Source organism: Schistocerca americana, chromosome 7, assembly GCF_021461395.2.
Source record: "Schistocerca americana isolate TAMUIC-IGC-003095 chromosome 7, iqSchAmer2.1, whole genome shotgun sequence".
NCBI lineage: Eukaryota > Metazoa > Arthropoda > Insecta > Orthoptera > Acrididae > Schistocerca > Schistocerca americana.
This window is the reverse complement of record NC_060125.1, coordinates 503,364,447-503,389,774: the sequence shown is the minus strand read 5'-3', so window position 1 is coordinate 503,389,774 and position 25,328 is coordinate 503,364,447. Positions and strand designations below refer to the sequence as shown.

The 25,328-nt window shown below is 37.1% G+C and overlaps 1 protein-coding gene across 3 annotated transcripts in view; it reads right to left on the bottom strand.

The window, feature by feature from the left end:
• The window catches only part of LOC124622029 (RNA-binding protein 33-like), a 246,829-nt gene that overhangs the window by 5,351 nt on the left and 216,150 nt on the right, over window positions 1-25,328 (bottom strand). For 2 of the 3 annotated variants that reach the window (XM_047147585.1, XM_047147587.1), the window contains exons 16-18: window positions 18,972-19,124; window positions 16,773-18,848; window positions 1,223-1,282 (exon numbers count right to left, since the gene is read on the bottom strand). In XM_047147585.1, the coding sequence (XP_047003541.1) occupies window positions 18,714-18,848; window positions 18,972-19,124 (288 nt within the window). In that variant the 3' untranslated portion in view covers window positions 1,223-1,282; window positions 16,773-18,713. The remainder of the gene's footprint in view (window positions 1-1,222; window positions 1,283-16,772; window positions 18,849-18,971; window positions 19,125-25,328) is intronic. The other variant, XM_047147586.1, reaches the window with a different exon arrangement.

Genomic DNA, 25,328 nt, shown 5'->3' with positions numbered 1-25,328 from the left:
TTCCCGCACGCTATACGAGATTGGAATAAGGGAGAATTGTGAAGGTGGTTCAATGCACCCTCTGCCAGGAACTTAAATGTGATTTGCAGAGTATCCACGTAGATGTCGATGTAGATATACTATCTGACTTTCAAAAAATCATCATCCATACATTTCTGAAGACTGCAAGAGCCGATAAGTGTGAGAATTATTGCACAGTTAGCTTAGCAGCTCATGCATCCAAAAATTTGTTGATAAGAATATACAGAAGACTGCAAAAGAAAATTGAGGATGTGTTAGATGATAATCAGTTTGGCTTTAGGAACAGTAAGAGCAATGACGTTGCAGTTGATACCGGAAACAAGACTAAATAAAAATTAATACACGTTCATAGGACTTTTTAACCTGGAATAAATGTTTAGCGGAGTCAAATGGTTCAAGAAGTTCGAAATTCTGAGAAAAATAGGGGTAAGCTATGGGGAAATACGGGTAATATACAATATGCACACAAGCAAAGAGGGAATAATAAGAATGTAAGACCTAAGACGAAATGCTCGGATTAAAAATGGTGTAAGACAAGGATGTAGTCTATACATTGGAGGAGGGGGGGGGGGGGGGGGTGGTGGTGGTTAAAAGTGGTATTAAAATTCAAGGTGAAAGGATATCAATGATAAGATTCACTCATGACATTGCTGTCCTAAGTGAAAGTGAAGAAGAATTACAGGATCTGTTGAATGGAATGAACAGTCTAATGAGTACAGAATGTGAATGCAGTGTAAATTGAAGAACAACGAAAGTAATGAGAATTAACAGAAATAAGAACAGAGAGAATTAACAATGTGATTGGTGATCACGAAGTAGATGAAGTTAAGGAATTCTGGTAGTTAGGCAGCAAAATAACCCACAATGGATCATCCCAACCTATGGTGTAATTTTGGATGCTTTATTTGTTCGTCCATCGGAAAGTACAGGTACACACAGACTTTCTGCTTTTATGATATTTTATTTGTTACACTTATACCCCACCACTCCTGTGTAACAAACAATGCAATCTACCAAAACCTATGCAAGTTATGCAGAAAATAACCACAAAACAGTTTGAAATCACCCCGTTTGACAGCATTCTACAAGTTTACAAAAATTCACCTCTAGAAATATTAATTAAACCGTAATAAAACTGATGCCTTTGACACACGGCTAAAAGAAGAGATTCGGATCTGTAGATATGTGACATGCAACTTACTCATTAACATCACTGTCGACCTCTGTAGCAGGAATGTTGTTGGTTGGGTGTGCACAACCTCTGAAATGCAAGGAATAATGGGAGTTGTAATTAATTGAAAATCTATATATATATAAGATTCAATCTGAAAAATCAAGACACACTGAAATTTGTTTAACATCAGCACTGGTTAGTACTGCCCACAGCATTACAAATTCATACCATGCTGTTTGCAAGAAACACTACTCACCAAAAGTTCCAGTTTTGGCTAAGAAAGGAGGCACATTAGATAACAATCAGAGTATAATGAAACCACTCTTCAATTCTTAGGTTGTGCTAATCTCTCTCTTTCTATTTTAGTGAAACTTCTAAAGTATGACTCACTGCCTCGAAAGTTAAGATTTAGTGGCTGTTTTACGACACAAGTCTAAGTAATTCTTAACAGTTTCATCATTATTCGTATTTTATAAATAATATTATCAAACTTTCCAAATGGCATCTACAACAGGCAGTCAGGAAAATAAGGCAATGGTAGATTTGTGAAAGGAAATCTGAAGCAATAGACAATCCCACCGAAAATGGGCCTAATCTTAATTCCAAGCCCAGAAGCGTACTCATATGTATACAAAAGCTGATATGGGCAAGATGGGTATTTAAATATAAAAGCTTGTGAAAATGTCAGGCAAGTATATCATAAAATTACTTAAGTTATTTTTTATATTGACCTAAGAAAACAGTTTTCAATCACACTGTACATTACCAGAAATAAATTAGATGATGCAATGGGGGAAAAGTGTGTGCCCTCGAGACGACAGGGGAAAATGTTTGTCCCATATACAGTGTTTCACCCCATAAACAGTAATAAAAAACGAATATTTGCTAAAATTATTTTTTGTAGAAAGGTTTAATAACTCCAATAATCATCAAGAAAATTAATTTTTGGCATGATACAATTTTTTAGAAAACAACAACATTTGTGCCTTCTGGTAACCATCACTCTGAACAGTGGGCTGGCTCATACTTCCTCATGAGTTGAAACCGGAGAAGGTAGTGATGTTGGACACTGGCATCTGAGGCAAAGGGAACTGTGGCTGTTCCTTCACATTTCCACTTCACAATCACATAACCAACAGTTGACTTGGGCAGCTTTAGAAGGTTTCAATTGTCCCTGATGAATTTGTTCCTCACGTGCCATCCAATAACTAGTCCATGTTCAAAGTCACTGAGCTGTACTGACCAACTCATTCTGCTGTTACTGCTCTATTCATACTGACAACACAATACTCCCCACTTTGTTTTATATTGGCAGACCCACTTCTCATGACATTTAATGGTCAGTTCTACATTACGTAGGGATGTCCAGATATTTTTGTACAGATAATAAATTTTGCTAATGGGTTCTACCATATTGGAATCTACAATATCAGCATTAATGGAAATTCTGAACACTGAAGGTTTGTAACACATAATCATAGACAATGGGCACTGTGATGTTACAACACACATTCAACAGCATCTAATATCTCACCACAGCACTACTCTCTTACAGGGAAGGTCCTTTGCACCATGGAAGAATGCAGACATGGTAAAAAAATGCAAGATAAGGATACGATTATATCCAAATCATACAGACTGAATGTTCTTGGTAAGACATTCAAAACATTGTACACAAAAGACTACAAACATAGACTGGTGCATGAACTGAGCAGATTTATGAGAGGTACAAAAATTGAAAACGTAACAAATAAGGTGATGTCACTTGGAACAGGCATTCATTTTACTTACACTCTAGTGAGCCCTCAGCAATATAGATTTTTGAGCAATATGACAACTGAAGACCTAATTGATAAGGTGATGCCACTTAGAACAGACAATTTTATTTACACTCTAGTAAGGATGATAGATATATTACCAGCCTTTTGACAACTTATTGTGGCCATCTTTCTTTCATCACCTTAGGGAGTTGGAGTGTTGTAAGGAATTGTACAGTATACTGAGAGCCTATCGTATTTAGAGACAAGTCTTTAATGTTCTCAGGGCAAGAAATGAATATCATTTAAAAAAGCTGTCAGCGTACCAATGGAGTTCATAATACAAAAGCTACATGGCGGCAGTAACATACGTTGACTGGTAGTATTTACAGATAATGTGTTGTTTGTCATAAGCAAAGATCTGAGAAGAATTATAGATGATAAGTGTAATGCTGCACTCCATGCACCAGAACCCCACAAAAATAGATACTTCCTGCTGAAAGGGAATCTACTAAGAAATTGTACAATAAAATTGCACAATGTAATGATTAGAAAAAAGTGCAGCAATGAGGTGTCTAAAGCTATCCTAGATAACTGTCAGAATTTCAGACACCACAGAGAGGAGGCATGCAGGAAATATACAAATGTGATGCACAAAAATTATAAACATCAAATACAGAAAATTTTAACTTCTCTTGAAAATAATCAAAGCATACCATAGATTTGTATTACCACCTGTTGTGGGATATGGTGCGAGCACGCAGGATTACAGCTTGTGAAGCCAGTTTCAGTATTTGAAAGAGTGCAACGAGGTGATCTATAGAGATTTGGAAGTGAGTGCTGTACAATTCCAAATGATTCCTTATTGTTAATCCTAGAAATATTCTCATTGGACTTTGACATTAGGAGCCCTGTCTAAGTTAAAGAAAGACAATCAATTCAGAAGTACAAGGGATACTTGGAATAATGACAATACGAAGAAATTAATCTGTGGTAAAATGAATGGGACTCTTCAGATACAGGTGCAGGAGAATATATGATAAGGGAGACACTAACAATGTGATTTCTTCACCCATCGAGAAGACTGACATATTACCTGCACAGTCATGGCTGGTATCTGCATAAAATCAGAAGATAGACATATGATAGTTGCCCTACAACATTGAGGACACTTCGGGACACATTTTGTAGGACTGTGCTCTACGAAGATGCTGTGGGTAATGGTTGTCACAGGTGAAGTATGCTTGGATCCCAAAGCAGCATTGAGGAAAATGTCAACCTTGCATCTTGGATAATAGAATACCTACGAAACCATCAAGGATTTCATGAACCATTCAGCCACATATCAGTATGCTGCGACCTGTGCTTATCAACATCTTTTGCAGATGGAAAGAAGGTAACTGAGGCGACAATCACTGAATGAAACAATCTTAAAGACAGTCCACTGCACTAGTGCAAGTAGTTATGTAAATGTGGGTCCCAAGAAGTTACAGTGAATCATGGAGCCGACTGCTATGGTGGAAGACATGTCACCCTACACTCAAGGAATTCAGCAGACACTGGCTGCTGTAGTTTTAAGGGCAGATCCAGTAGAAGAAACAATCTTCAGTGGTAGAGATGTATTAGTACCGCAATGAAACAATGACCCTAATGAATGAACAATAAGACAAGTTTACTGAAGTCATAGAAGCAGTAGTACTAACAGAAGTATTAAAAGTTGGTTAATCAGTTAAAGTGTCGATAGTAGTTTGATGGTGGTAGATAGTAGTTTTTTCTTTTCCTGTGTCTTTGTCGTACTATTAGGCTATTTTTCTTTGCAGTATTTGTAAGTACCATGTAGTAGCAATTTTATACACACTTTTAATTATACACATAAGTGGGTTGCATGCCTTATTTTAGTCTTTCAGATAGCAACACTGTAATTGTGAGAAATTAATAATTCCACAGCTGACTGCTACGCATACTGCTTCATCAGCTGCAATCAATCGCTTTGGTTGGCAACATATGCCAATGTTTGAATTGGATGAAGTAACTGGACCTCTGTCAGTACCCTCTGCTTTTTTTCCATCCTCCAGTCCTGAGCATTATCCATACTGTGCATCTAGACATTAAGCCCGCCCCCCCCCCCCCCCCCCCCCCAATTCTCTGCCATCCACCCTATGACAGCATCTCATCTTCACTGCTTCTGGGCCATCTGTTATGAATGGCACTGAAACTTCTCCACAACACTGATACCCAATTTGGGTCCTCCTGAACAACAATTTAAAATCCATGCCCAGACAGCTACAAAGCCCCAACAGAAAAGCTATCACTTCGAAAAATTATCCTGGGAAGACAATCGAATGGTCATAACTGGAAAGCACACATACCACCATTAGTACCTATATGGCTTACAGGAATGGTGTAAAAAAACCGCATAAAGAACAATATCCTGTCTCCCTGATTTCAGGCAAATGTTGCACCCAAAATTTCTACACTTGAAAACTATGTTGACTGCTGCCGTCAACCATCTAACCAACTGTGCTATTGCAATAAACTAAAACCACTTGTGATTCCCCTTGTAGTGGCTCAGAACAAAAGACAATAAGCTGATTGCATCACCAGAAAAACATTTCTGTCTCATGTTGATGCAATTAAGAAAAAATTACTTCATCACCACCATCAACACAAAATTTTTGTACAAGAATTAATTTTAGTGTGTCACAGTCTGACACAAAAATCTATGGTTTTTTTGATGCTTTATTAAGTAGCTGCACATGTAATAGGACACATGTTGCAGGAAATGTATAATGAGATATCTCTCCAATTTTCAGAAGGGAGAAACTGCTGAGATGTGGTTTACTTGAGGAAGTGTATTTCAAATTATCAGTACATTAGATCTACTGATAGGAAAAGATTTTAAAGTGATTTCACACATGACTTAGCAGGGATATAATCAGCAAAGAACAGTAATGGACAAAAACCAACCCTCATGGATCAAGGCTGCCGAAAATCAAACAGGTTCTTATAAATAACTGCAGAGGAATATGACACAAGCAACACCAGGAGCCAAGCATACTCCAAAACGTGTCCCACCAGTCAGTCTGTCATTAGCTGCTCAAACTGAATATTACATTTCACCATGGGTGAGTTACACTCAAAGATTATGTAGACTTGTTGAGACCTAGTGATTTTATGATACAGAAGTACTTTTCTAAGAATGATGCTGTCTTTCAAGATTATGAAGCCTCATTTTACACACCAAGTTATTTTCAGATATTCTTTGATGAAAGTGGGTGAAATCAAACATTTCTCCTGGTATGTTCCATCATCCAATATAAACGATATCAAGTGGCTGTAGCTAATTTAATAGCTGAGACTTGATTGCACATTTTCTCTCCCAGCACTACTGATGGGACATTCTGCTACACTGCAGGATGAACGGTTCACAATTTTTCTGGAAACTGAAAAATGTGTTCATAAATTTAGAAAGAAAAGTCTCGGTTGAATAATGGTCAATGTATCACTACAATACAAGCAACATGGAAAATATTTATTAGTCTGACACAAAATAACAAATACTATCTAATGAACAGAACTGCTCTTTACCAAATAAGCTAGAAATGGTCATCACTGAAGTTGATACAGGATTATGGAAGTTTTATCAAATTCTGAGATATGTGTAGCAGCTCTACATGAGGAATGGCAAGAGTAGTATTCACTGTTCTGTTGTGGCTGTTACAGTACCTGGGAATTATCTGAATATACCTGACCTTGCAGTTTTCACCAGTGTGAGAGATAAATCAATCTTGAAGGCCAGGAGATCTTACTGTCTTTGCTGACTGTTCTTTTAAAATCAGAAACCTAATGATCATGCAAGAAGGAGTGCCCAATGTTGCTGAAAATATAATTTTTCCTTTTCAATCATTTCATCCACAAAGAGATAAATTACATTTCAAACATACCAAAAACACTTTTTGGGCCAGTTTCACTTACTTTCCATTGAGTCATAATTGTGCAAGCGAATAGATAGGGTCCAATGCTACACTTATCATGTTCACTTTGCTGTTTAAATTGAGTAATCAATATACACATTTGCTAGTATGGCTTCAGAATTAGCACTCCACACCTTATCCTGTTAGTGTATACTAACAAAAGACTAGCACTTCATAATATCTATGGTCTTAAAAGATCAAAACCTGATACCTCTACATGCAATATCAATCATGAACAATGATCAAAATGGCAACCTTAAAAGAAAAGTGAGCTTTTGATGGCACAAGGGTGTGGAAGATTGTTCACTGAAAATAGTGCATTTCTTCAACACTGAAAATAGTGCATTTCTTCAAGCAAAACTGAAATGGAGGAAGATTAGAGTGCAACGTCCTGTCAACAGCATGGTCATGCAAGATGGCAAAGCAGAAATGGAAAGATGTATACAATATAAAATGGTTTTCTGAAATATACTATCAATCTTTTAAGGGAAATAGGTCATGTTCTGAACAGTTGTCTGTGAGCCTTTCTTTCATTTACAGATTTGGCTCCTTCATTCTGCCAACAACTCTTTTCTAATTATCTGCTAACACCCACTAACAAAACAATAACATTTGTTGCATTTAAAAAGTCAAACTGGAACTACAGAGTAAACAAATTAAAATCGGTTCCTCCTCAAACATAATGCATCTGCAGTATCACCTCTTTGTCAAGATAATGCATCTGCCGCATCATCTCTTTGTCTTCCTACACAAAAAAAGGAACTACTTTGTTTTTCAACTTGTATAAAATGAGTTATAATTCGTGAGCTTTAGACAGCTGTCACTGGCACTGGCATATTGAAACTACTGACTTCTTGGAACTGATTTGCGCCCTCCTTATATGCACAGAACAGCAAAGCTCAGAGTCTTATAGAGGTGGATCGAATTATGTGCGCATGTGAAGGGACATCAAGCAGAGTGCGGCAATTTCTACTTTCATCAGCTCTCTGCAGTGCCACATGATGCAAAAAGAGTACAAGGGCCCATACTGTATACAAAACTGCCATTCCTGTCCCCTTATAACTACTGGACATGTTCTTTGTTTTTGCTTCATATCCAAAATTTGTAAACCTTGCCACCATGATATATGAAGGGTGCACCTCTAGCTATTATTGAAATTATTGTGCCATAATTGAAACACAGTTGCATTTCCAGTTACTGGAGCCCAATAAGTTGTCTGACTGCTCAAGATTATCTTTTTTTTTCTGAACAGTATTTAGTGTTCATCCTGTGGACAATATTCTGGCAGAACCGACTCATACTCACATTGAAAGCAAACCACTTGTGATAGAGCAAATGGTTAGTTTCATGTAAATACTGCAAGAGTTACACAAAATACTGGCTACACTTGGCATAAGATGGCCAATGTATTCTTTCACAAGGGGGAACGTATTTCAAATCTTCAGAGAAAGCTGGAACAATCTCGATCCATATCAATGGAAAACCTGTAGTCCCTTGCCAGTTGAAATATCACGCTAAGGATGTAATATCATCACTCTGGCATCTTCCTCTGAGCCACAAAGCATTCATCACCAACTGTACTTCAAAGTGTTCACCATATCTTTCTTGGTGCAGCTGTTGTCCTTGAAATGTGTCCTATAAATGCTTGAATTCAGACTGGAGATGTTCACTGTGTGTTGCCTGACCCCTTTCCCTTAATATTAGCTGCACCTGACCATGAGGAACCTGAGGGGCACCTGGAAGTGTCTGTGCCTTATGGGGCAGCGTTGGAACAGTCTGGTGTAACTACTGAAGACAATGGGAGTGACAGCTGTCAAAAGCAAGAATTATAACTTAACTGATCTGTTCGAAATCTGAAAAAATTTTACTCAGTTATGCCACTGAGAAAGGTTGTGAAAATACAAACACACTCAATAATTCCACAAAAAATTAATAGAACTATAATGCTATTACTTAGTGTGTTATTAAAAGGATTGCACAAATGGTAGATGTTATACTTACTTAGGAACCGCAGCTGAACATGAAGGTGCTCAGTGGCAATGTATCTCTTAACACAAGCTGTATAGCTTATACAATAAATAGTAAGAAAGTAAGAATACATGTGGCTCTATGTAAGAACATATGACACTCGATACATCAACTAATAGTGACGGTAAACAAGGTTCACATGGAGACTTTTAACATTTGGTTTAAAAATATGATAATTAAAAATCTATGATGAAGTAAAAACTGGATGAGTACATCATAACTGAGGAAAATATTGTGTTTCCTTTTTATGGTTTCAGATGAAAGACATGAGAGAAGAAAGAAAACAGATGATGAAAAGACAGAAACAAGAAATACTATTGTTTCAAATAGTATCAGTAGTTGGAAGAACCACCTGATTTGAGCAAATAGTGATCAAATGATCACTGATGATATCACAGATGAGAGAAAGAATGCCCCTCAAGGATTACTGATAGTTTATATTTTACAGCACACACAAATCAGCCTGTGTGACACACAAAATGTTTTAAAGCAAATTTCAATACTTGCAGAGCATTCTTTCTCATATAAATTGAGAGTAGACTGATTTCCTCACTTAATACATTAATGGAAGACCAACAATAATTACATTACTTAAATATAAAATTATAAATAATTCTGGTTGCGTGGAAAATATTTACAAAGCCATCAAAAAGAAATGGCTACAACATCCACGAATATACAATAAACACACAATGGTAGAACATAAAAGGCAGTAAAAAATAAATGCTGCTGTTTACAAACGCTAACACAAACTGAACAGGTAAAAAGTTAAGGAAATATGCCAATATTCAGTCTTAAATACAATCACAGCTATGTTGCACATATTAATATGAATTCTAATGTTAAAACGAAAGAAAAAATATGCACAATACTCCAATGCTCTTAAGTTTTAGGCACCAAATTCAGTAACATCCCTAATACCACATTTTTGTGGAAGGTGATAGCTAATTATGATCAAATGTCAAATGAAGTTTCTTTGGGGTTGTCGATAAAATAACGAAAACATTACAAAACAAAAATTAATAATGTAAACACAATAAATATAACAACAAAAAAGGAAGGTTGAAGATGAAAACTGGCTACTCAGTTCAGATGTAACAATGAAAATATGAATGAACTTATGATTATTTAAAGATATTAATGCAATACTCCAATGTTAGTTGTGAAATGTTATCACAATCAGATCATATATGCCTTATGAATATATGAGAAAGCTCCTATGTTCTTTAATGCTCTTATGTAAAATGTAAATATAGCACCAAGTTGCATTTCAATGCACTAACTCACCACAGAAAATTATTAAAACAATTTTCACAGCCAGTAAACAAATGCAACAAAATAAATATTTTTTTTACAATTACAAAAATTTGTACTATTGAACAAGGTTGTCAATTTTTTTTTTTTTTGACAACAAGGCACTTTTAAAAATATACATGATGGCTATCTCTGTTGGATTAAATCAACACTGATTGCACCTCCATATAATATAATGAACTGAGGTGAATCAGATAACAGCCATTCAAGTTTAAAATGAGTTTTTACAACTACTTTCCAAGTTTTATAGGATACACAAAGTAAATATGAATTCCATAAAACAATACCTTAAATGACTAAAGTATTTTCCATTGTTTTACTGCAACTTACTGAGTTCAAATGTTTTCCAGTGCATTTGACAAGCAGGCTATGTATTTTGAGCTTTTAGTCTTAATAAACAGTCTGTACTTCCACCAAACAATCCATGTTTAAGTTACTTTTTTAAAACAAAATTGTCAGTAACAGGACTTTCATTTCTGCAATCACCAGCAAAGCAGTACCTACTCCCTACATCTGCTCAGTGATGCTTATGAACTGTACACCTCCTCAAAATAAGCTTATTGTTTCACTTCTGTACATCTCTTCACAACTGTTGATTCTTTTTACCACTGAAGTAGTTCAGGAGTTACAATTACAACACAGCTACAAAGTCAACAAAGGACACAGCTGTTTGTGGAAAATACTTTATAAATTATATACATGAAATCAGTATCACCTATCTCCAGTCAACTGGTGTCACTTTACAGCAGATTTTCCATGTAGGTTTTATACTATGCCATTAATACAATGCAACATGTAGATTGCTGCTGTCACCTGAATGTAGCATTATCTTTGAAAACTGGGGATTCTGTTCACAGTTTTTTCTTTGGTCATAAAAAAATTTGTTTTACCAGAACTGCTGCATTTTGCTTTCGTTATTAGTGTTACATCAGTGCACACATAGCCTGACTATTCTGTGTGCTTTTGAAACACATTGTCCTTATTCAAAGTTATTGATATGTTTCATTCAGCATGTGCGGAAATTACTTTATTGCCGAAGTAATTCTAGAGGTCTTTGGAGTGTATATTTAGTTTCTTCTGTAACAAAGGAAGGCAGTAGTTACTTGTTATTTTACAAGCAATAAATTTTTATTATTCAAGTTACATCATCTTATTTTCCGAGATCTTTATCCTCCTTCATCCTTACACAAGGTACATTTCCCTTAACATGATTTTGAGTCACCTATCATTCCACATGTCACCTATCACTAATTTTCTCTTTCCTCATGTGGTTCTGAAAATTAAGTATACTATTAACTATTTTTGTATGTTAAATTTGTTTTTGGATGGGATCTGCCTTGAGCAAAACACATTTTTTCTCAACTTGCAACTGAATCAGCAGAGTTTTATTTTCTTCTGATTAAACAACAGGGAAAATGCTCTTTACTACTTGTGTGCGGGTGTGTGTGCCCCCCCCCCCCCCACACATACACACACACCAAAAGACAAGCAAAATCATCCACACAGAATTACTGTAGTTAATATGTCAGGCATATTCATAACATTCTCAGTTGTAAACAACTTTTTCTACATTAAGTTCTATTTGGTTGCAGCTGAACAACTGTAAAAGGAAAACACCTATAATGCAAAACATAAACTAGAAAAACCAAAGCATATGCTAACAAGGCATACAGGGTGAGTCAGGAGGAATGGTAATGCTTTGAGGAGTGACAATATTGGTGATTCTGAACATAAAAATGTCATATGAACATGTCAAGTTCTTAACAGCTTCTGTGGAAACTAAAAAAACAACATAAAACAGGACAAATGCAGGTGATAGTACAAGGGCTGTCTGAAAAGTTCTTGGCCCAGAGATCGCAGCACTAGTCACATGATTTTCCCCTCTTACAACGATACACATGTTAGTAGACACCACACAACATTGCAAGTCATTTCAGGCAGCAGTCAACTGTAGGCAGTCTTTTTAAGTAGTTGTTATGTGTATGGTGTTGAAAACGGAAAAAATTGAGTATTGTGCAATAAAACAATGTCATGTGGCTAGGGCCTCCCGTCAAACAGACTGATCGCCGGGTGCAAGTCTTTGATTTGATGCCCCTTCGGTGACCTGCATGTCGATGGATGATGATGATGATTATGACAACACAACACCCAGCCCTTGAGTGGAGAAAATCTTCGACCCAGCTGGGAATTGAACCCGGGCCCTTAAGACTGACATTCTGTTGCACTGACCACTCAACTACTGGGGCCGGACAGTATTATGCAATTATTAAATTTTTCATAAAAGAAGGCTTAACACTGACTGAAATTCATTTTCAGCTTGTAAGTGTCTATGGCTGCTCTTCAGTTTCCACCATTAAGAAATGGGCGGCTGAGTTCAAACGTGGCTGTAGCATCCAAGATGATCCATGCAAAGGACGTCCAAAAAGTACAAGCACACTGGAAATCACTGACAAAGGGCACAATATGATTTCGGAAGATAGGTGCATTTTGCTAATGCTCTGGGATACCAAACATCTTGGTCACATCTTGCACCAGGAACTGAAGATGAGAAAGCTTTGGTCAGGTAGCATGCGCCACTGCAGATCACAGATGCATTCGCATGACATTTTCTGAAAAATGCTTGGTGCGTTTTAAGAAAAACAGAAGTAACTTTTTGCATCAATAAGTGACAAAGGATGAAACATGGGTACACGGCAACACATCCAAATCCAAATAGCTTCTATGCAGTCAACAGAAGCTGATTCTTCAGCGTTAAAAAAGCCAAGGCTCATGTCACTGGTGGGAAAGATCATGGAATCAGTTTTTTGGGATGTGAAAGGCATGTTGTTGATTGGCTACCTTGAAAATGGTAAAATAAAAACTGGAGAATATTACTCTCAACTGCTAATGAAATGTGATGCAAGCATTTGTGAAAACGGACTTGCTTTAAAGAAGGGAAAAAATCATCTACCATCAGAACAGTGCACCTCCCAACACAATGTCTTGGCAATGGGTAAATTGAGGGGTTTGCACCATGAAATACTGGAACATCTACATTATTCCCCAGATTTGGTTCCCTTGGTCTTCTATCTATTCTCCTAGCTGAAGAAATTCCTCAATGGTCAGCACTTTTTTTCCAATCATGAAACCATTGTGGCTGTAGATGGGTACTTTGCAGCTCTACTAATGTTACAGAGAGGGGATAACGGCATTAGAACACAGCTGGATGAAATTTACTGATATTAGAGGAGATTATGTTGAGAAATAAAACTTCTTTGAATGAAAGCATAAATTATCATTTTCACTATGAAGCTGAGAATTTTTCAGAGTGCCCTCATATATGTAACGTTGGGATCTAACATTTTGATTAATTGTGCACATTTCATCACAAAGGATGTTCAACACGTCCACTGTCAACTCCAATGTATTTTGCAGTTCATGTAGACAGCTGCTTCATTGCTGATCTGAGCTCATTCACATTTAAAATACGAGCTAGTAGTTCTATATAGTAAGGAATGTCTTGGCTGCTGTTTCTGTCAAAATGTTCATAACTGGAGAAGTATCAGCCCAAGTAGTGTACAAGTCAGTTGCCACAAAGACATATCAATGTGTATGTGTGGAAAAAAAGTATGGTATAGAAAAAGACCTATGGTCAATGAAGACACAATTACGTAACCTAATGTTGCTAGTGAAGGAGGACATGCAACTGATGCCTGTGATTTTCAAACAGCTGTATGTTGGTTACGGTTAAGGAGAGGGAAAACATTTTATTTATTTATTTTTTCCTTCCAGAATCACTAATACAATCACCCCACAAAGAAAGTTCCTTTCCTCCTCACTCAACCTGAATATAAAAAGTCTTGTCAGTTTTCAAAGTTGCAAATACTATCTTAAAAACTCTCATTTATACAAGTACATCCAGTAAAAAGCATTTATCCAGTTGTTTAATAGAAAGAAAATACGAGCCCACTGATGATGCTGAAACTTCAGCAATACATGTCTGGATAGTAGAAGAAGGCAAAAAATTTGTTTCGCCCACTTGGATCCCGCCCAAAAGCAAATGTATCTCTATGCAGGCAAGGACAGCAGAGCTTCAACCTCAAGATGAATATTTTCTACACTTAAAAATAAATGGAATCATTATAATGTATTAGATTGCTTTAACTTTGTGAAGTATCTGTGAATATGAGTTCACCAGTCTTGCATTAGTAAACAAATGTCACAACTACAGCTCCTGAATGAGGAGAATAAATTTTCTTATTGCAAGCAGAGAAGTAACAACACTTTGCATCTACACATAGAGCTTACATTTGTGGACTTTGACAAAATAACCTTCTTAAAAATTAAACCAATATTCATTTAATTAAGCAAACATTACACATAAATAGAAATGTTGCTTATTTGGCAGACACGTTACACTGATCATACTGGAACATTGCACAGTGCTGTTTTGAGTGTCTTCACATCAACATGGCAATGTGGAATTATTCTCCTTGTATTAGTTTTGATACTGATTTCATGTTCAGATTCCTAGCATTGACTGAATGCATGCACCTGGTCACAGATCACTCATTAAGTGCCGAGATTTCGAATTTTGAAAAATATGTTACATTTTTTAGCAAAAACGTTGAAGGTACATAACATGCAGTATCTATCCACCATATTTTCAATACAATAATGAGTCCACTTAAGAGTTAATAAAACAGTGATATAAAAATTTAAATTATACTGAGAAAGGATGTGCAATTTCCACAAAATGAAATACTTTAGTCCCAAGGTGCATCTCAACTATGTGTCTGATTTCAGTTTCAATTTATCATTGTACACAGTATCAATATGATACACATTTTCCTTCATGCTTCCATTTCAGAAATAAAAATGGTGAGGCAAGGGCAAAAAACACTTGTTACTGCCTCAAAAAGCTGTACCTTTCAAAGAAAAGTATTTATTAATACTTTTGTCACTAAATATACTTTGGAAATGTGATTTGGCTGTATATTCAACTAATAGATAGTTTTGCTGAAAAAAAATCTGGAAATCAGAATGAAAATCCAGGAAAGTTTGTTCCATTTTAATGTTTTCAGCATACTTGGATCACTGTTTCTTTTCTTTATTTTGTTGTAATTTTACATTCTCTAATTATTCCTGTACAGTCCACTCCAGTACAGTCTGTGAATATGTATCATCTTTGCAACTAAAATTTATAATTTTCCATTAACAAACAAATACACAGACTTAAAATCATCTATGCTGGAATATGTATGTGGACTCATGACATTCTAAGCAGTAAATATTTTTATCACACAAGCCCATATTTATGCCCAAGAAATCAGAGTCACTACATCTTCAAATCAGCAACAAAAGGCAAAATGCAGACTTGGGTACTCAATTACTCAACTCAAACACAATATATAATGCTACATTCTGCAAGTATGTGGAATGCATCAGTTTAATAAAACCTCTACACTTACTCAAACATGAGTGTTTAGAGGATGGGTATTTAAGGCTGATTACACACACAGAGGGGAATAAGTGCAGTTAAAAACAGATACAAAATACAACCGCTCTGAATGAAACACATTGCTGAACCCTGATTAATAACTAAAACAGAAGAACCAGGTATCAGCGGTAAGTTCTTTGAAATTATGTTTTAAAGTAGCCTTTTTGGTATTTTATATAGATGGACAAATAATCATATACCTTTTTATTAATATAATTAACCATTATAAGCAAAACACACATTCAGTGAGATGTGTTATAGATGACTGTTTCTGACACTCAGCTTTATGAGAGAACTGCAGACCAAACAAGACAGAATATGGAAAGAAAACCAAATTACACTGATACAACCAATCACTGGTTTACTGTTTGCGGTTTCACAAATATTAAAAACCATCTTTTGAACTATATTTAATAGAAACCTTAAGTAAATTACTTACTGAAGCTACTGTCCCAAACTCCAGTGTAATTCCAGTTATTACAGCCATAATTCACAAAGTTTTGTGTGGACTGTTAATAAAATATTCATATTTTTAAAACAATGACTAAATGGTGAAAATACACATTACATCTTACTGGAGCTAGGTGATACACTGGTAAAAACATTGTGTGTGTATAAACATGAATTTTATCAAAATATTGAAGACTGCCAATCACAGCTGGCTCCATAATATTGCTTTTGTGTTCCATTGTATGTACTTAGTGATCAGTTGCTAAAGCAGAATAATCTTCTAAAAAAAAACAAAAAATGTATTTCTGTCTTTTTTAAAAATAAATAACAGCACAGTCTGTGAATTAAAATGATGGTGGAAGTACAGCAATATTTCTGAAAAATCAGTTTATAAGGGTCATTATAAGTTGAGACAAAAAATGTAGAGGTGCCAAAATACTATCCCTCCAAAGGAGGGAGGGGGAAAAAATACTGTAAAATACTGCAGCAGAACCTGCTTGCCAGTGAACAGATCTATTGTGGTAATATTTTCAGTATTCTATGAAACTATTGTGAAACATCATAAAAATGTATACCTGCACTTGAAGTTTACTTGCATATTGGATGCCTGGTGCCAGTTGAGTTGATGGACTCGAATTTCCTCGCTATTCAAGAAGCCAGTTTTCTGAGAACTATTTGTTGAAAATTTGTATCTTCTGGAAGTAAACTTTCAAAGTGAGTTAACTACCCCACAGTTTCAATCTATCTAAAGTCTAAGGGTAGTAATGCTAAATCACAACAATATATACATACACAAACTTCAGAGTTGTGTGTCTTTCACAATCCTTTTGAACACTGTAGAATATATCTTCCTTCAAAAATATTCCACTGCTTTTAAAAATATACTCTTCTAATTGACTGTCAGATTATGATTCACCATTCATGCTGATTAACTGCTTGCAACATGCACATTGCAAACGATATTCACTGTGCAAAAATTGATAGATTTCATTTTGAGGAACTTACTAAAGTAATATAAAAAAGTTTTCATTCAGAAACAGATCTTTCTGTTAATTACTTATTTTTACAAAGTCATACATGCTTCTTGAATGAAGCATTGTATAATAGTTGTATTAAAGAAACTATTTTATGGTGCTTGAGAACAAGTCATGCAACTTATCCATAAAGAAGTTGACAATGTCTGCATTCCTGTATCTTCATGGCAACCAGTACAAAAAGAGGAGATAAAAATCATCCTAATTTGATGAAATAAGGATGAAATAATTCACAAACTAAACAAAACCAGTTTCATTTCTTTGTTGTAGCACAATATTTTCCAGCTTAGCTATGGAACTGCCACAGGCAGCAAAAAAATTAGTAACATCTTCAGTCTTCTAAAATTTTGTCGGTTTCAAGACCACTGCGTCTTCTTCAAGTTCACATGAACACACACATTGTTACAAATGTCACAACTTTCTTGGATAACTATGACAAAAATCTCTGAAGTCACAAATACTTCAAATTCAGTCTTTTTCTTGAGCTGCTGTGTTATGATGGTGAAGTATCTACTTCTTCAGTCTTGAATCAAAAATGTTTTTTAGCTGCTCACAGCAGCTAGACATTCATTACACAGCAACACCAAATTAATTAAGATATCTGTCCCAATGACAAACAGCACCAACAGTCAACTAATATTGTTTTTCTCATTCCTGCAGGGTATGCACAGCAAATAAATGTACTTATGTAAGTTAATAGGCTAAAACCTTGTGTGTATCTGGCATGACACTGCCAAACGGAGTAAATGTCAGAAGACTATTCCAACTGTAAACACCACTGCTATGTTAATGGAAGCAGCTATCTGTGATTCCTGGTTTCAACATTAACGTTTTTCTGATTGTAAGTAATGTACTAAACTGTTGTAAAATATTTAGTGCTTATGTTTAGTACACAGGCACTACACTAAAAAGAAAAGAAATTAAACTGCATACTCCAGAGAGGCCTATACATGATTATTTACAGAATAAATAATGAGACAAAATATGGTCTTGTCATACTGTATGACTCCTTGATATTGGTGTTCTTAAATAAGCTGCAACGGTTGGCGATGCATATTAAGCAGCTGAAAGAATTTTTAACAATAAATTGTGAGGAGGTTTTTCCATATTCCTGTATTGCAGGAATTGTGTGTGTGTGTGTGTGTGTGTGTGTGTGTGTGTGTGGTGGTGGGGGTGGGCGTCATGTGTGCTTGAAAACCAAAGAGAAAAAGAGACAGGGACAGGGACAGAGAGAGAGAGAGAGAGAGAGAGAGAGAGAGAGAGAGAGAACACATTTTATTTTCAGTGCTCCCAGTGATATCTCCTTTGTAAAGGCTGAAATACAAAGATAGCTGCTTCACGAATCACGAACGAAGACTTATAACAATCTCTCCTTTCAATTTCAGTGACGTAAGTCATTACTCAGACTCTCTTTTCAGTAAGAAAATGCTGTGCAAGCCTGCAAAGAAAGAGTATAATTCCTCCACAATAATTCGGTGTCGTTTAAGGCACTAGTGACACCTGTATGAGTGAGAGGTCAACAATTTTACGCTGATAACGATCGATGAACATTCCCGCTGAAGATGGGTTAGCAAAAGTGATGACTGCACGTCGATGCTGTGGCTGCATCTGCACTTTCTGTAAACAAAGAATGTATGACATTATACAGCAACAGGTGCTACACAAAGAAAGAAACTAACAAGCACAAGCGTGTGTGCGTGCGCGCGCGCACACACACACACAAAATACAAACATAGATACCTCAACTGTGCCAACACGCAGGCACATCCTGCGGAGTTTCATTTCATCAGTGTCAACGGAAAGGTTTTCTACTGCAACCGATTTAGATGTTCTTTGTTGGCCTGCTTCAACCTGATTCACTATAACTGTTCGATTTGGAGATGCAACTGCTTGCTGAAATGAGAGCAGGGATTGGACTGTTACATGCATGTCACTGGTATAAAAGAAAAAGATAATAATACAAAGAAACATGAATAAAATATTTTGCTTAACAGAAACAAGAAGCAGGAACATGAAAAGATGTTGAATTTCATTACTCTGGTGTAAAAACGTTTTCACCGAAATGAAAGGGCAAAATAAAGTGTGTGGAAGCATTAGAAGAGAGTAAACATTGTTCCAGTATATCAGTAAATAATAGAGGTAACACATGCAGAGACAATTGACTAGAAAGTATAGCCAATTTATAAGTAAACAGAAACAAAAAGGTCATCTGACAAAAAAAAAAAAAAAAAAAAAAAAAAAAAAAAAAACCACCACAAGTAAAAAGCAAACAATGAAAAATCTAGGATGGAATAATGACAATATTATGAAAAGGATAGATTTCTACTCACCATATAGTGGAGATGTTACTCACAGATAGGCACAACAAAAAGACTGTCAAACAAGTAAACACACACACACTCACACACCAACACACGCACGGACACTGTCTCTGGCTGCTGAGGCCAGATAGCGACCAGCTGTGCCTGACGGGAAAAGCAATCTGAGTGGTGTGGATAAGGAGGAGAGTGGGATGGGGAGGTGAGGGACAGCAGGGTAGGCACCAACACCCTACTCTCTCTCTCTCTCTCTCTCTCTCTCTCTCTCTCTCTCTCTCTCTTTCTCTCTCTCTCTCTCCCTAATGCCCCAGCCTCCTCCTTACCCCCACCACCTGCTTGCCATTTGGCCTCAGCAGAGACAATGATTGTGTGTGTGTGTGTGTGTGTGTGTGTGTGTGTGTGTGTGTGGTCTAATTCAGAAGGACTTTTTGGCTGAAAATTTACTTTGGCTGTCCTTTTGTTGTGCCTATCTGTGATGCAATATCTGCACTATACGGTGAGCAGCAATCTATCCTTTTCATAATAATGTCAAGAAAAACAAGTCAAAATTATTTAGAACAAAATCCTCACTTTATTTCTCAAGACTGTCTCCATATATTCCTATACATCTGGTTCGTAAAGTTTCCAAGCTTTTTATTTGATCAGAAAAATATATTTTATGTCACACACTGTAAATAAATACAGATGGCCATGATCACTTCCTTGTTTGATGAAAATTTCTTCCTAGTAACACAAAATTTCATTTTAGCAATTATGAAGAAGCCATTCTGAGCTACATCTATAGAACAAAGTGGATGCAGAACCATTTAACTGCTCAAATAATGCACTTCAACTCCTGTTTCAAATTATCTAAGAATGAAGCATAGACATTTCTCCAGTAATCTAACCAAATAATACCTTGCCAATCTCAAGAAATAGTCGTCACCACTTTACAAGAAAACAAAATTGTCTGTGTCTTCTTTGACATAAACTCATCAGCCTAGGCTATTGTACTGAATGGGGTTTCACCTCTATGTGTTTGACAAGGGATCAAAGTTTCATTCACTTTCATGACTAGGTAAAAGAAGTCCTTAAAACTGTAACTAACTATAGCAAAACATTCTTCTGGACGTGTTTTTGGTCAAAAGTCGTCAGAAATCACTGCATCAATTACACACACTGCTCTTTCATACACAATTGGTCAGGCAGTATATTTTGTACTAGTTTAGTTGGCATGTTTATAGTGTCAAATACCCCAGGCATTTTCACTCAGCAGTCTTTCATTATGCTAGAATGGATCTCAACTGTGGTGACTTCAACTGTGTGGCTGGTATGCATCCGCGGCCATATTTGAACTCAATCCATAAATAAACAAAAATATCTTTTTCTCTCCACATCCTCACAACACGTGGATCCCTCTCGAAATGATGCCCGAGTGCCCTGTGTCTCCCTTATCATATTCCCACACAATCTATCTTACCTCCATAACTTATAGTTCTGAAAGCTATTATAGTTTTTCTACTTTTGTGTATGATTATGCAGTACACTGATTTTCATTTGCTGGTGGTAAGTAGTTGTAATTTTATAGTTTTCCGAAGTGAAGTTCGAAGTCATAATTTTATAGTTTTATGAAGTATAGTTTTCTTTTGATGCAATTAATGACGTATAGATAATGATCATGGAAATTCCTGGATGGGACAAAATGTAAAATAAAGAAAAGGCAACCACTCCCCTTTAGCAGACTGATGTGCAGTGCACAGACACATGTAACAGAACACTGCCTTAACCAGATTTTGAGCTCTGGTTCTGTTTCTGTCAGAAAGTACACACATTCACATACATAACCACACAGGCACCCAAATGCACAATACTGTGGCTGTGGTGATAATGTCCTTCCACCAAAAGAAGAACTAGAGCTTGAAAAGTAGTTAATAATGTGTTCTGTTGTGTGTCTCTAGGTGCCACATATCAGTCTGCTAAAGGTGAGTGATTGTCTTTCCTTTATTTTACATATTAATGTGTAGAGGGGTGATTTGGTTTTAGCACAGATTATGGGCTGCCTGAGGGGTGATAGTGGCTGGAAGCTCCAGTCTCCTCCTCTAAAAGAAAAGGTATGTTACTGTGGACAGTGTTCCAGTTAACAGTTTCTCCCCAGTTCATGGTACCTGACAATGTCCGACGATACACATCCACATCAATACTCCACAAGCCACTGCACACTGTGTGGCAGAGGGTACCCATGGTCATTTCCTTTCCTGTTCCACTCGTAAATAGAGCGAGGGAAAAATGACCAGTTTTGTCAAGATCTGCAAGTGAACTTGGAGGTGACACTTCTGCAGGTAGACTTATTTTCTTCTAAAGTAACTTCCCATGCTAACAGCAAAAAATAAACTGCCATAATCTGAAAATATGTGGCACAGAGAATTTGCATATCTCAGCTGAGCATGACTGGCATCCATTAAAGCTCAGTATATTACATCACGAAGAAGAGTCTTTTATGATCTTTTTGTGTTTACGGGATGTACTATTATTGAGAAAATATTGGTATGTTATAAAAGTGCTGCTCTGATAGCTTGATGAAGACCCGAGAAGGCTGTGTGTTCTACTAAGAAGGCACATCACTTCACCGTCACTATTAAGATTGGATTTGTTTCTAAGCCTCACCACTGGATTGTCAGTGAATTCACCGTAAATTTTCAATTTTGCAAGTGTCCAAAACGGTAGTATCATGCAAGTTTTTGTTTGTGTGTTGTGTATCCCACAAGGGCTGAAAATATGAAGTGGAATTCTTACAATGTTCCAATTCATAAAAAGGTGACATGTTATTTTTTTGTTGAAAGAACTTTATTATTAATATAATAGAGGGAAACATTCCACGTGAGGAAAAATATATCTAAAAACAAAGATGATGTGACTTACCAAACGAAAGCGTTGGCAGGTCGATAGACACACAAACAAACACAAACATACACACAAAATTCAAGCTTTCGCAACAAACTGTTGCCTCATCAGGAAAGGGGGAAGGGAAAGATGAAAGGATGTGGGTTTTAAGGGAGAGGGTAAGGAGGCATTCCAATCCCGGGAGTGGAAAGACTTACCTTGGGGGAAAAAAGGACGGGTATACACTCGCGCACACACACACATATCCATCCACACATATACAGACACAAGCAGACATATTTAAGAGCCTCTTTCCTGATGAGGCAACAGTTTGTTGTGAAAACTTGAATTTTGTGTGTATGTTTGTGTTTGTTTGTGTGTCTATCGACCTGCCAGCGCTTTCGTTTGGTAAGTCACATCATCTTTGTTTTTAGATGAACTTTATTATTATGTTTACTTATGCTGCGCAACACAAAACTCTTTACATTGAGTGTGAATTCATGACAGGAAATTAAACAAAACACAAAATATCAGCCCATGAGTATCTCATTTTACATTGCTTTCCCACGACTGGAGGACAGCCGTTTAGCAAAGAAATTAATCTCAGAACAGCAGTAAAAGGTACCAGTATGGCAGAAGCGGAATATTGTTTTGCAACTTCATGAAGCTAAATGATTTAAAATGGAGGTTCTTTAACTACAGGGCAAAAATAGTGGTGCTCCTACAAAACATGAGGCAGTTCAGCTGCAGGGTTGTTGCCAACTTTACCTTTATAAATGATAATATGTGTATGAGAATGAACATATATCCTGAATATCAAACAATGGAAATTCTGTTAGGAATATCAACAATGTAGGAAAAGACAGACTGAAGATGACACATCAAGTCTGCAACTTGATGTGTCTTCTTTCATGTTCATATATCCTGAATATGTAGATGTCCATTGCCTCAAAAGTTATAGACTGTACACACAAAACCCATGAGGTAAGTTAGGTATGTGCTTAGAAAATGGATAGACATTTACTGCTTTCCACATATAATACAATAATTCTTCTTAACTATGTTTTCGGATGAACTTTTACTGTTGTATTAGTTACGCTTGAATTTTGCTCACAAGTGAAGTTGACATATTGTATGATAACAGATGGCAAACATTAATAAATTTCAAGGCAGTTTAATACATAGCATTGTGCAATACCTCTTCTTTTTCGAATTCAGGATGGTCTATCTAGATCGCAGTGCCCTCATTTTTGTCTGTGAGGGGATGCACACGGTGGAATGGCTCAAGGACAAGGTGCCCATGATATCCCAATGGGAAGATGCGAAGCTGCTGGTTAAGACAGTAGCGAAGCTTCTTAAGACCGCAAAGATATCAATACCGGTACCATAGATCCTTAAGGAAGTCTCTCCTAAGACTCTGTTCGAGAAAATAAGATTCTATTGGAGAGTGATCAACCAGAAGGTTTCACCAGAAGGATGAACACTGGTAGTGGAGGTCGGAGAGAAGTCCCTGAAGGTGATGAGGGAGCAGGACCTGAAATTGTTTTTAGGGTTCTCGCAGGCCACCGTCAGGGTTCTCAAAGACAGCAGCAAGATGGAGACTCGAAGTGCTGCAGATTAATCTGCAGCACAGTAAAGGAACCTCTGCTGCCCTGAGTCGCTTCCTGGGTAGGCAGAAGTGGATGTGGCCCTGATACAAGAACCCTATTTATATAAAGTGGGTGTATCGGGCCTCGGTGGCACTGGAGGTAAGCTGATTTATGCTAGAAATCTAAGAAACTCCAAAACATGCATCTATGTAAGCAATGGAATTTCTTTCATGCCAATGATGGATTTCTGCTCAAGGGACCTAGTGAACATTAAAATGCAGCGATGTGAGGAAGGTATCACGAGGGAAATTATTTTGGCCTCAGCATACCTTCCTTAAGAAGACAGTTCTCTTCCTCCTCTGGAAGTGAGGAGACTGGTAGAGGGTTGCCATCGCCAAGGTAACCAACTGCTGGTGGGATACGACGCCAATGGCCACAACCTAGTGTGGGGCAGCAAGGACAACAACAGCAGAGGTAAGTACCTTCTTGAATTTCTTTTAGCTAACAACTTGGAGGTCCTGAACAGGGGCAATGAACCTACATTCATTCAGGAATAACAGAAGGGAAGAAGTAATTAATGTAACTTTTGGTTCCATGATGACAGGCAGCTATGTCAAACAATGGCATGTGGTGTTAGAGCCATCCTCATCGGACTACATGTACATAAAATTCAAGGTTGAAATGGGAATCAGACAGACAATGACCTATAGGAAACCCAGGAAAACAGACTGGGAGACATACAAGAGGGACCTTGACTTAGGCTTATCGGAAATTAAAACCTCAATAAGGAATTAAGTAGAGCCTGAAGAAGTAGCAGAGGCTGTTACCTCTGTCATAGTAACCTCATATCAGGACAACTGCACAATCACCAAGAAGTACACAAATATGGTTGGTTGTTTTGGGGAAGGAAACCAGACAGCGAGGTCATCGGTTTCATCGGATTAGGGAAGGACGGGGAAGGAAGTCGGCCGTGCCCTTTGAAAGGAACCGTCCCGGCATTTGCCTGGAGCGATTTAGGGAAATCACGGAAAACCTAAAGCAGGATGGCCGGATGCAGGATTGAACCGTCGTCCTCCCGAATGTGAGTCCAGTGCCTAACCACTGCACCACCTCGCTCGGTAAGTACACAAATAGGAATGTGCGTTGGTGGAATAACAACCTGGAAATTCAAAGGAAACAGGTACGAAGACTGTTTAACATTGAGAGACAAAGGTCAATGGGCTAAATATCATGAGGCCCTTGTCAACTACAACCTTGCAATCACACAAGCAAAGAAGACATCCTGGGAGGCATTCTGTGAGGAAGTGGAGAGCACGGCTGCTCAAGCCAGA